General features: G+C 36.7%; 2 protein-coding genes across 5 annotated transcripts in view; both read left to right on the top strand.

Moving 5' to 3' along the window:
- The window catches only part of LOC126285411 (uncharacterized), a 152,323-nt gene extending 140,770 nt beyond the window's left edge, over positions 1-11,553 (top strand). For all 4 annotated transcript variants that reach the window (XR_007551644.1, XM_049984772.1, XM_049984774.1 and 1 more), the window contains one exon: positions 10,385-11,553. Coding sequence is in view for 3 of the 4 variants with exons in the window: in XM_049984772.1 (XP_049840729.1) it covers positions 10,385-11,185 (801 nt within the window). In the remaining variant the exon portion in view is untranslated. The remainder of the gene's footprint in view (positions 1-10,384) is intronic.
- Positions 11,554-11,985: 432 nt separating this feature from the next.
- Positions 11,986-12,646, top strand: LOC126285118 (jerky protein homolog-like). The gene is made up of 3 exons (XM_049984441.1): positions 11,986-11,992; positions 12,127-12,200; positions 12,347-12,646. The coding sequence occupies exons 1-3, from the start codon at positions 11,986-11,988 to the stop codon at positions 12,644-12,646; spliced, it is 381 nt and encodes a 126-aa protein (XP_049840398.1).
- Positions 12,647-12,937: the final 291 nt, after the last annotated feature.

Genomic DNA, 12,937 nt, shown 5'->3' on the forward strand with positions numbered 1-12,937 from the left:
CTTGTTCATATATAGACGCAAAACAAATAATTCTTTTTGTTTTTACATTTTGAGAGAAGAATTTGTAAATCATAAAGTTTGTTCTTAGGCTCTGGAAGATTTCAAATTTAAGCCATTTATATTCCAGTACCTCAAATAAGAATTTTCGCTTGTTTTGATAGTATTAAGCATACATATTCCATTTTCGTAAACATTGTTTAGCAGTTTTTTTTTTTTTTTTTCAGCTAACAGGGATTTTTCTTTTACATCCCCTCCAGTAAATATAAGTTTCCCTTAGTTTTAATGATTTTACAAACATGCATACCCACATCAGCCTCTGATACCACAACCAGCAGGTTGTTGTACTGGCTGCAAATGCAGTCTATTATTTTCCATTTTTTTCGTTTTTGGAGCTCTCTGTCTACCTCATTTCTTTCGCAAATGGGAATACTGTAGGGCTTTATAAAGAAATTGTCATGGAGTTTTAATCTCTAGGTGCGTGTATAATCTTTCACCCTTCCAGGTCTTTCCCTGAAACCATCACAATTTTCACATGAAATGCCTCAAGTTCTGTCTTCTATATTTAATGCTTTTGCTTCCTCTTCTTTGCTCTTAAGTAGTTCACTATAAGATTTGGTATCAAAAGGATCATTAATGCACTCTCCCTCTTGCACATAATATCCTGAAACTCAAACTACTTCTTAGCCCCGAGATATGGAAATTCGAGTCCTTGGGTCAATAAATATAACCCTTTTATCATTCCATGCAAATTGAACTATGACTTTTTTTTATCCATGCTATGCGTAATATTAAGATATTAATTCAGGTCTTCCTTCACTAGGCATCCTTGCATGAACTCTATCTCATTAATTTTAAAGCACAGAAGAACATGTTTTGTAATTAGTTTACTGTTTCTCCCTCTCACACACTTTAGTTTAACCCCAGTTACAGGGAATTCAGTAAAATTGATACCTCCTTTTATTTTATCTCTCAACTTTCCAGAGATCCCATAAGTTGGACTCTCAGTATTTGCAGGCAGCTCCCTTTCATTGTTTCCTGTATTTTACTTCTCATATAATAAGTCATCCTCAATCTCCCTGAAACACACATCTTTCACATTTTCAACAGGGATATTAATTTCATTAGGCTGTGAACTTTCAACTATGATATTGCAGTTGTGTTCAACATTTGTTTTATAATTAGCTCTACCTTCTGGTCTAAAATCCTGACAAGTTACATGCACTATCCATTCTTCCTCATTAGCTTTTTAAATTCATCAAAATACTCTGTAGTAAGCTACTTTAATCTATTCTTCACCAATTCCTCTCTTTTGACGTTGGACATTTGGATACTCACTATCATCATCTGGAATGATTGGATTAACATGTATTCCCTCTTTGTATCTCCATCATCATTAAGACCAATAATGGTACTCCCATTATCATTCATATTGCCACTTTATATTTAGGCATAATTTACCTCATTTAATTCCTCATATAGCAAATCACCATCATCATCAACTTTAACAACTTCAGATCACTGCCATCTTTATACGCATCTCAAATATCACTAAAAACATCATTGATATCATAAATTCCCCCCACCCCCCAAGTGCATGACTTACCTTTTCATTACCTTTCATATCAGCTAACACTAATTCATAAATGAGGACCGTTTTGATGACAAAACTCGCTTCATGGAGGGGGGGGAAAAAAAAAAAAAAAAAAAAAAAAAAAAAAAAAAAAAAAAAAAAAAAAAAAGAAAGCAAGAGAGACATTTATTTCATTAAGAAGCGAGTTGCGAGGGGAAATGTTTTTACAGTACAAATTTCGTACAGTTCTGAATGTGTTTTAAGGCAGGCTTTGCATATACATAAAATTTTTGTTAGTTTATCAGCTCCTGAGAGTAGGAAAATGGTTTTCTTTTACAAAGCTCACTTTATGCTCAAACTTGATCAGTGATACATGAATATTGAATGCGCTTTTTTACATTAAAGTTTTAAAATAATATTTCTTTTTTCTCCTATGCACAACTTCAAGGGCTCTTCATCCTCATAAAACTGTCAAATAATCATAAAATCCATGGTTAAGTACCACAACTGCTATTTTGAGGAAATCGCAAAAAACTTCCAGGAAGCATTCTTTTTTTATGGCCTTATTTTTTTATAGTCCAAACAAATGAAGACAGTTAATCTACAAACATTATAAAGTAAAGTTACTGCAAAACATTTAACAACAACAACAACAACAAAATTGTTGATGGAGCAAAACAAGAACACGGCTATGTGCCAACCTCATTAACATAAAAACTGGGGTAAGTCTACCACTTGCATCTGTAAATAAAGGGGTGTGGGAAGGATAATAATAATAATAATAATAATAATAATAATAATAATAATAATAATTTTACTATGATAAAAATCTGGGAATTACTGTTACAGTTTTATGAAAAGTCAGTCAGACCTGGAGAAGTGCTGTGTTAGGATGTTACTGTGTTCTTACAACTTTTATTTCAAAATAAATGCATTTTACAAAGTTTAAAAAGTTACATTTTGATTTAATTTACCACTATTTTTTTAAAAAAAATTACAATGTTACAGTCTTACAAACAGCTGCTGTGTTCACTCAGTCAGATTTTGGTAAAACTGTTTGTTTTCTTGTTTAAGATAAAGTATCATCCCTTTAAACCCCTCCTCCTTCCCAGTTTTCAATCTGGCTGTTACTTCAAGCCGGGGTAGATCTAAGCTTTTTATGGTTTCCATCTTCACACCTTTTTTGAATACTTTTGTGTGTGTCCACATTTCAACATCATTGGTATCCCCCTCCCCGCCGGGTTGGTTTTGGAAACTTGAAGCAAACGGCCTTGGGAATTTCTAACTTTTTTGTGATGAGATGTTCTATAGCTACTTAGCAGTCATAAAGGTCATCATCGTTCATCATAGTGGATAGAAAAGAAGTTTTGCTATTGGCATTACACAAAACTCTCATGAGATCCAAAGGAACTTCACATTTTTCTACCCTTTTTCTTTTTTCAATTAGAGCAAAGTCTCGGTCACAGGTTAAGTATGAGTATCCAAGGACAACATACTCGTGGTGAACTTTGTAAAATAAATCATTACAGACCAAGTATATTGATAGGAACAATAAAATCTGATTTTTATTTTGGCCGCATCTGTTGTCAGACCACACTATTAACTTTTTTTCTGGGTAATTTTACTTTTAGTCTCCCTCTATTTCGTTGCCTCCCCTGCCCTCATGCCAAATAAAAAAACAAAAAACCTTCATTATTATCTGCCATATGCAATCCCAAATTGTAACAAGAAAGATGACATAAATAATACATTTGGCAGTGTGACAATGTTGGCGAAGAGAAAACCTGTTGTAAATCTCTGGATATTGTGCATGCATGACTTGTAGGAGTGGTAGAATGTACGTGATCACATTTCATCTCTTTGCTAGCTTTTTCAGTGCATCTGTGATGAAATTCTAGTGAAGTACGATGTACAGCTCTATTGGTTGAGTCTAAGCAGATCACATGTGGTACAGGTATCTTTCCTTGGGTGGTGAAATCTATTTGGGAAAGTGTTCTTTCAATACTTTTTTGTAGTACAAATATCTAATGTTTCTGTTTGGCTAAAGCATAACAGAATTCTCATGCATTCTGCTGTAATTTAAATCTTGGCTTAAGAATAGAAGGTAGCTTTTAGCCCTTGTGTAATGGCTTTCATCCTTGGGAAAACTTTCGATGTGTTCAACAATGTGTTTTAGATCAGCAGCTGTATATTTCCTTTCTTTGTTTTTGTTTCCCCTACGTTCAATGTAGGTAACATCACAACCAAGGTTTCCACTCTTCACCTGTTAACTTTGCGTATTCCCAGAAAGGTTTTTTTGCAAACTTGAAAATGTCCGCCTTTGTCATCAGGAACTGTGTAAAAAACACTAGCCTGTCTGCGATTCTCCTCAGGTTCTTCGTAAGAACCAAGATGACAACTTCTAATACTACATACACTTAAATTTCCCATCAAATAGGAGTTTTGCTTAACATTATCACCTAGTTTGTAGAACTGATTGAATATGTTTAATTTGTGTTCAAATGCAATGTCTCTACATTGATAGCAGCACCTGCATGAAACCTACAACAAACAAACACTGGAATTAGAGGCATTAAGTAATTTGTAACTGCCACAAATAACCTGTTTGTTTGCTACTTTGCACAGTTAGTATGTCTACTACAGTCCAGGAACCAAGTCAAACATAATGTAACATGGTCTGCAAAATCTAAACATAGGTTAGCTTAAAATGCCACAGAAAAATCATAATCAAGCACAGTTCTTCAAAAAAGCCTTAGTCCTAAGGTTTTGAAGTTACTATATATGCTTATCTCATCAGGTGCGGTTGTTTTTGAGGTACAGTAACTTTCTTATTGTTCTCATATGGTTTTCCCTTGGCTCTTAGCTTCTTATTTATTTTGAAACTCTACCTTCACCCCTTTTCCGAAGGTTTCTTGTTTCATCCATCACATAAGACAGTACTAATCACTGCAACTTGAACACAATTGAACCTCAAACTAAAAACAGCAACATGGGCACATAGTCCGGATTGTGTTTCAGAACAGGTGGCACTTAGCAGCTGGCACATTCTGGTGGCAATGTTTTAAATCACTTCCACACTGATTACTAGATACCCCAGTTTTTACTGATGAAAGTTGGACACATAAGCCATATTTAGACAATAAAATGATTTTTTTTTTTATTTTTGGCACTTAGACTGGATTTTATAATTAGTAGACAACTGTCATGATCTTGATACTCCTCACCATTTGCAGAGAGTATATCTCTGTAGAAACTTACTGCATCGTTAGGAATGGTAAAGAAATGCATGAGCCTCTTTATATCCTTCTTTTCCTGTACTCACAATGTTTATCTTGGGAATAATCACAGCTCATTTCTTGGCTTTGAATGAAGGAATGTTCTACTTGAAATGTCACAACATACTTCTGATCCAAATAAATACATTGTTTTAACAGCACATTGTCTTACCATTGTCTGTGTGTTATTGATTGTACATCCATCATTTAGAGAGGCAAGATAGACTAAAGTATTTCCTTAGAAACTCATTAGAAGTTGTAGGAAAGCCATTCTTCTCCCCACACTAGCACCTCGCCAAACTATGCTAGAATATTCCTGCGTTCACAGGGTGATACCTCTTCTTTCTTCTGAAATTCCTTCTCAGCTCTACCAAATACATGATCCAGTGACATCTAAACTTCTCTTCCAAATAATGTAGAAGAAAATATTGTAGTGTACTTAAGATTTCATTTGCACCAGTTCCAACTTCTGTTTCACATCAAGTACACTCCTGGAAATTGGAATAAGAACACCGTGAATTCATTGTCCCAGGAAGGGGAAACTTTATTGACACATTCCTGGGGTCAGATACATCACATGATCACACTGACAGAACCACAGGCACATAGACACAGGCAACAGAGCATGCACAATGTCAGCACTAGTACAGTGTATATCCACCTTTCGCAGCAATGCAGGCTGTTATTCTCCCATGGAGATGATCGTAGAGATGCTGGATGTAGTCCTGTGGAACGGCTTGCCACACCATTTCCACCTGGCGCCTCAGTTGGACCAGCGTTCGTGCTGGACGTGCAGACCGCGTGAGACGACGCTTCATCCAGTCCCAAATATGCTCAATAGGGGACAGATCCAGAGGTCTTGCTGGCCAGGGTAGTTGACTTACACCTTCTAGAGCACGTTGGGTGGCACAGGATACATGCGGACATGCATTGTCCTGTTGGAACAGCAAGTTCCCTTGCCGGTCTAGAAATGGTAGAACGATGGGTTCGATGATGGTTTGAATGTACCGTGCACTATTCAGTGTACCCTCGACGATCACCAGAGGTGTACGGCCAGTGTAGGAGATCGCTCCTCACACCATGATGCCGGGTGTTGGCCCTGTATGCCTCGGTCGTATGCAGTCCTGATTGTGGCGCTCACCTGCACGGCGCCAAACACGCATACGACCATCATTGGCACCAAGGCAGAAGCGACTCTCATCGCTGAAGACGACACGTCTCCATTCGTCCCTCCATTCACGCCTGTCGCGACACCACTGGAGGCGGGCTGCACGATGTTGGGGCGTGAGCGGAAGACAGCCTAACGGTGTGCAGGACCGTAGCCCAACTTCATGGAGACGGTTGCGAATGGTCCTCGCCGATACCCCAGGAGCAACAGTGTCCCTAATTTGCTGGGAAGTGGCGGTGTGGTCCCCTACGGCACTGCGTAGGATCCTACGGTCTTGGCGTGCATCCGTGCGTCGCTGCAGTCCGGTCCCAGGTCGACGGGGATGTGCACTTTCCGCCGAACACTGGCGACAACATCGATGTACTGTGGAGACCTCACGCCCCACGTGTTGAGCAATTCGGCGGTACATCCACCCGGCCTCCCGCATGCCCACTATACGCCCTCACTCAAAGTCCGTCAACTGCACATACGGTTCACGTCCATGCTATCGTGGCATGCTACCAGTGTTAAAGACTGTGATGGAGCTCCGTATGCCATGGCAAACTGTCTGACACTGACAGCAGCGGTGCACAAATGCTGCGCAGCTAGCGCCATTCGACGGCCAACACCGCGGTTCCTGGTGTGTCCGCTGTGCCGTGCGTGTGATCATTGCTTGTACAGTCCTCACGCAGTGTCCGGAGCAAGTATGGTGGGTCTGACACACCGGCGTCAATGTGTTCTTTTTTCCATTTCCAGGAGTGTATATAGTGTTACCAACACTTTGTTTATGCTCATCTATAACCACAGTCAGGTTATAGAACCATACCTGTCATGTGTAAAAGACTTATCCAATAGAGAGCTTTGACAGAGATTAATTTGTTGGATGTCAAAGACAACTTTTACTGGGTCTTCAGAGTATATGTTCGGGAATACTTCTAACATCTGTGGCAAACTAAGTAGCATAAAGTAAGTTTTGAAAATACCCCTACAGATGCATGAGGCAAGTTTTGCAAAGATGGTCTGTATTGTCTGTTCTGTAAGCGTGAAGTAAAGCAAGTTTTGCTAAAGCTGGCTGCATAGGCTTGTCGAAAATGCTGAACAGTGCATGTTTTTCTCAAAAATCACAGTGAGTATTTTCAAAGCTATCATTATTCATAACTTAATACTATTTTGTGTTTCATTAAGTAAATTTATATAAATATCTGCATCTAGTTCCCTGTTTATACTAGGTAAATCTTCCTCTCAAAACTCTCTATTGAAGTAGATTTTATTTATCCGATATGATCTGTAGTTCCTATTATGAGATTTTCCCCTATGATTACCTCTACCTCTATCTCTGCCATTTGTATTAGCCTAATTACACAAAACATTCTTCAGACCTACAGGCATCCTGTGATGCGAAAGTCAGTTTCCCTGTTATTTTTATCTTACCTGTCAACTGCAGCTAAAAGGTCATCATTTAATCAACAAATTTTTCAAATGCAAACTCAATCAGTGGAATTACTAATACCAATTTTGACAATATTAAATTCCTTCCTAAAATGTTTAAGACCCTCATTCTGATTTTCTAAAGTTTTCTCTAATCTTTTGATCAAGCTTTTGACACTGCTGATCGATCTTTTGACACTGTTTGGAGGCTGTCCCATTAATAAGTTTGGCTATTGTTTCAGTTAAATTATTTCCACCATTGTAGTGACTTACAAATTAGTCAACCAATGAAAAGGAGAGTAAACAATTTGCTTTTCACTATTTACTTTGTCACACATGATAGTTTTGTACTACTCAAAATGAATTTTTTTTCCTAACTTTATTATATTTGCACCGCTGTTGTTACTCACAAAATGTGTTTCGAAATGTCTTCTGTTTTCCAATACATGAATACCGTGGCGTGCAGCTAAGGCTGCAGTTAGCTGTGGTAACATGGTTGTATGTAGTTAGATGTTGGCAGATTCCAAACAAATGTTGTCATCAGTTTCTCATGGAGATTATATTTCCTGTCTCTCTGTGGGTTTCCTGATACACCTAAAACTTGAAATATATATCAGCACTGCAGTCTGTCTTATTCAGAATCCCATATCCTCCACCACTTTTAAATGTAACAACACTTCAAAGTCTGCTGAAGTGTAAAAGAATTTGTTGTTGTTCGTGAAAACAGCTAATATTACAAATAATTCATCAGGTGGGGTTAGAATTAAAATTTTTGCTTTGAACTGACAAACTGGATGGCAAAATACTTCTAATTTACAAGTAAATGTTTTTAAATACAGAGGTCACAGTAACTTTTATGTTCTCATAGTGAATTAAGAGACGTTGAATTTAACAATTCAGTTACTTCTTTCTTTACTTATGGCCAAACTAGTTAATAAAGAGTTCCTACCAAATATATTTTGAGATGAAATTAAGTATAGAATTTCATGATAGAGGCAAAACTTGGTTATCAGGAAGTTACATTTGTTTACATATTTCCTAATGATGCCCTCATCATGAAATGTACAGTTTTTACAAATTAACTTGTTTCTGTAGCTTTGAACACATGAAAAGCTTAAGAACATTTAATAGTAATACATTTGGGTTAATATTACAATGAAATATGACCACAGTAATGTCTGATAAATTATATTGCATCATTCCTTGTTTGTGATTATATTTTTGCAAATTACAAAAGAGACAGCTAATAACATTCATTCCTACCAATGTCAGCAGCACATTTCAATACATATGACATTATTACATAGTTCTTATTTCCAAAGTATTTGCTTAAGGTGATTTTTACTCATATTTGGCTGTTTTGTATTATTGTCCTTTGTTATTGTTTGCATCTATAGTTACATGTATTTGCTAGTAAATTCAACATATATCTCATATCTGGACATCAATATTTAGTAAATGCATGTTTTATATGTGACTTTGGATGTGGTTGAAATCAGCTGTTGCACTTCACATGTCACTATTGTGGTGGTACCTAACACTGCACTATTTCCATTACAAATCATCAAATTATCATCTGCATGCCATCTTTTCCTGGCAGAAAACAGTCCATCAAACATGTGTCATCAGATTTTGACTTTTCGTCCATCACTATCATTAAATCATTTTTCAGTTATGCCATCCAGTCCATTGCAGTCAGTGACAGAATTCTTCTTCTGACACTCCTTCTACATTTATTATGTTTACCATCTTTGGGACTGGTCTCTTATTATAACATAATTTCCTCCAGCTCGTTGAGGTTTTGTTAGTTTTAACCTGTCATCTATCCATTTCTGTGTCTGCAGTAAGAGCTATAAGAATGATATTAAAACCACAAAATTAAATATACTGCTGCTGAGCAGAGTATGGAGTTCATGTATAAATAACCCACCAAAATACAATTTTCTTCTCAGTTTACAAACACATTGTAGTCTTTTGTTTTACTATCAGAAAAAGCAGCAGTGAAGTATTATTCCCTGTTTCTCATGATTTCTTCATATCTCCACATATATGGCAAGATCAAACAATCAAAAGTCCAGGGTGGAATAGCAACAATATTATGGGAAGGATAGATTGCTACTCATCATAAAGACGACACACTGAAATGGAGACAAGCAAAAGAAAGAAAGGTTATGCATTGAGCTTTCAGCCAAAGCCTTCTTCAGAAAGGAAAAAGGGGAAAACACACACACACACACACACACACACACACACACACACACACACACACACACATTCACACAAGCAAGCACACCTCATGCACACATGACCACTGTCTCCTCCCATTCTATAAGAACCAAATGTACTATCATCATCAGTAGTTTGAAAAGTATCCAGTGAACAGCAGTTTTAATGAAACAGTGCAGTAGTGAAAATTAACTGCATTTTTTGTAACTATTGTATATGTGTTCTTAAAAGGATGATATAAAGCAAAGAAAAAATAATTATATTAAAGTTGGCTGTGATATGAAAACAGCACAAGGGCCTATCTTGCTCTGTTACAAGCTAAGTCTGTACACAGGAAAAGCTTTATGAGGCATTAAATAAAAAACAATAATAATAGAAGGGGCAGTGTATTTATTGAAACTGTTTGCTTTCCACTATCTAATGAGTGTCAATATTGCAGGCTACTATTTAGCAGCTGCCAACTTTTAATTGCTTGGCCATTTGTGGCTATGTCAGAACATGAACACTTCTGATTCTCTTCTGAGTAATGTTGCGTGTATTCATAGTTTTTATGTGCACGAGTTTTTTTCATTCCTTATCAAATTTTTGCTCCAAAGGTGTTGCTGAAGTGTCGAATATTGTTAGTTATTTTATTTTGCTTGTGCTTTAATAATCAGCCTAAAAAGATGGCATATTTTACCCTTGTATTTTAGTTCACTTGTAAGTATGTTATACTTGACATTCTTCTCTTATTTTCAGGGTTTAATTTGGGAGCTTGAGGAGCTGCTGAAGGACAGGGGCTCCAAATATCATTGTAATGATAACAGCTTCTGTGCAAAGGATTTGGGTGTGGAAGCTGAACAAATGAGACTTTCAGAAAAAGAATTTGATTTACACATAATCAAGCAGTTGTTTTTACAACAGCAAAAAGGAAACAATTTTGTTTCTGACAGGCAGTCACATACATCTAGCACCCTAGAACCCACAAGTTCTTCTGTATCTGACGTTCGGGAGACAGATTCAGCCCCAACTTTCATAAACTTTAACTGTCAGCAAAACAATCAGTCTGCACACCCCTATTCAACAGGAGGGGTAGAGAGTTGTGATGAAATCACAGAGCATGGGGAAGAACAGCGTACTGTTGTTCAGAGTGATGCCTACTCACACAGTCTGGAATGTCGGAAAGAATCATCACAGGAATGCATACAACAGGCTAGCATCTCAGGTTTTCATAATAGGTGTAATGAATATATTTACAACAAAAAGACAGATGAAGGTACAGAGGTTTCCAGATCCTTGAATGAATATACTGACCAGTTACAACAGGATTGTGCTGTAAATGCAGAAGAATGTAATGAGCAACAGAACTTTAAAAACAGTATAGAGAAGGGCCAGTTAATATCATTGGTCAAAGATGACAACAATGGATCATCTACCACTTCTGAGTTCTCAGAAGATTCTACAAGAACAGATGTTTCATTTTTAATCCAGGAGATTTATGAGGAACCCATTCTACAACTCAGTGCTCCACCTTATAATATGCTACAGCATTCAACATAAACATTTTGATCATAATGGTGAATTAAAAGACTCTAATAAGTTTTCAAATATTACTGAAATGATTTATTCCATGTGTGTTTCAGTGAATAGAAAGGTGATGCTGATTGCAGAATTCAGTAAACAGTATGATAAACTGTACTGTTTTTATCACTTACATTAATGTATAAGTTCCTTAAACTTTTGGTAAAAATAATTCCAAAACCCAATAAACTCCAAAATGCAATAAATTACAGTTTGTGAAAAATAAAGTTAGTAAATTGTTAATATTTGGGCCTTGATATTTAATGACTGCACTTAGACTTACGTCCTTTATGTGATTTCTACTGATTTCAGTGTTGGATGCAAAAACTAATTTGGCAAACAGCTTTGAGGGATATGTTTTTATAAAGTTGCTTGTGATAAATAAAATTACAACAGCAATATATTATTTTGTATAAAGTTACCTTCAAAAAAACATATTTTTATCTATCAGACATGTACAGTAGAGTTCTGCTATTCCTAGCTAGTTGAGACCAAACACTGTTCGGTTTAGCTGGCAATCTGAATAGGCAGATCTCATAAATAATATTAACACATTGACTTGTTAAGGCATAAATTAAGTGGGGGGGACATCTGCTAGTGATCTTCAATGATTTATAGCACAGATGCCCTACCTACCCCTCTTCCTCCCGCTTTCTAAAAACATTATTGCAAATTTGTTGCTAAGCTTTGTTCCATGAGTATTGAGTTACTTTACTGAATCACTCTGCATTTTTTTATTTATATTTGTAGACCTTGACATCAATCATAAAACATTAAACATGACAAGTAAACAAAGTCATTCTTCATGTACTTTAAAACTAAAACTAAAACTAAAACTTTGAGGTGTTCAAAAGACTGGACAAGCGAGAAAGTGATACTAAATAATATGGTGTCAGAAAGCAACAATTAGTGACTTGAAGGAAATCGCGTTAAAATTGGGCAGTTGTGTTCTGCTTCAAGTGAAATAACTCTTGAAAAGTGGGAAAAAACAACTGTCATCATATGAAAAACTTAACAAGGTCTTATTCTTGTGGTTCACTCAAGAAAGACAAATAGGAATCCTCATTTCTGGGTCTTTGGTATAAAAAAAGCACTTCAACTGAACAAGCTTATGGATTGTGACCAATCATTTTCATCTAGCTGAGTTTTTTGGATCTTTGGAAGAAAAGACACGGAATTAGACAGGTCACGATTACTGGGGAGAAGCTGTCAGCTGACAATGAAGCAGCTGCCAATTACTTACAAGAATTTAAAGATCTTGTTTTTTCTCAAAACTGCTCACCACAGCAAGTTTACAACGCAGGTGAAACCAGACTAAATTTTAAGGCTTTTTCTATCAAAAGTCTTGCTTCACAAGAAGAGAAATCTGCCCCAGGGTTTAAAATGGGCAAACAATGTCTAACTGTCTTAGCTTGCAGCAGCGCCTCGGCAACAAACTAACTCCTTTCGATGGTAACAGGCAAATTGGCAGAACCATTAGTGTTCAAAAACATTAATATCAATTTGCTTTGTGTGTATTATAAGAGACAAGAAAGTGCTTGGATTGAGCGTGACTTGTTCAAGGTATGGTTCAAGCACCAATTAGTTCCTAAGTGACTGCATTCAGTAGAGAAAATGGACTGTCTAATCTTGTTCTGCTGTATATAGACAATGCTCCATCCCCCCAGAACAAATGAAACTTGTTTGTAGTGATGTCAAAGCAGTTTTTCTGCCACCAAATGTAACTTCAAT

The sequence above is a fragment of the Schistocerca gregaria genome, chromosome 8 (genome assembly GCF_023897955.1).
Source record: "Schistocerca gregaria isolate iqSchGreg1 chromosome 8, iqSchGreg1.2, whole genome shotgun sequence".
In the NCBI taxonomy this organism is placed as follows: Eukaryota; Metazoa; Arthropoda; class Insecta; order Orthoptera; family Acrididae; genus Schistocerca; species Schistocerca gregaria.

Bases quoted from the DNA above. Each gene is read 5' to 3' on its own strand.
- LOC126285118 (XM_049984441.1), top strand. The intron at 12,201-12,346 runs GTCATCATATGA...ATTTTCATCTAG, and splicing joins AAAAGTGGGAAAAAACAACT to CTGAGTTTTTTGGATCTTTG.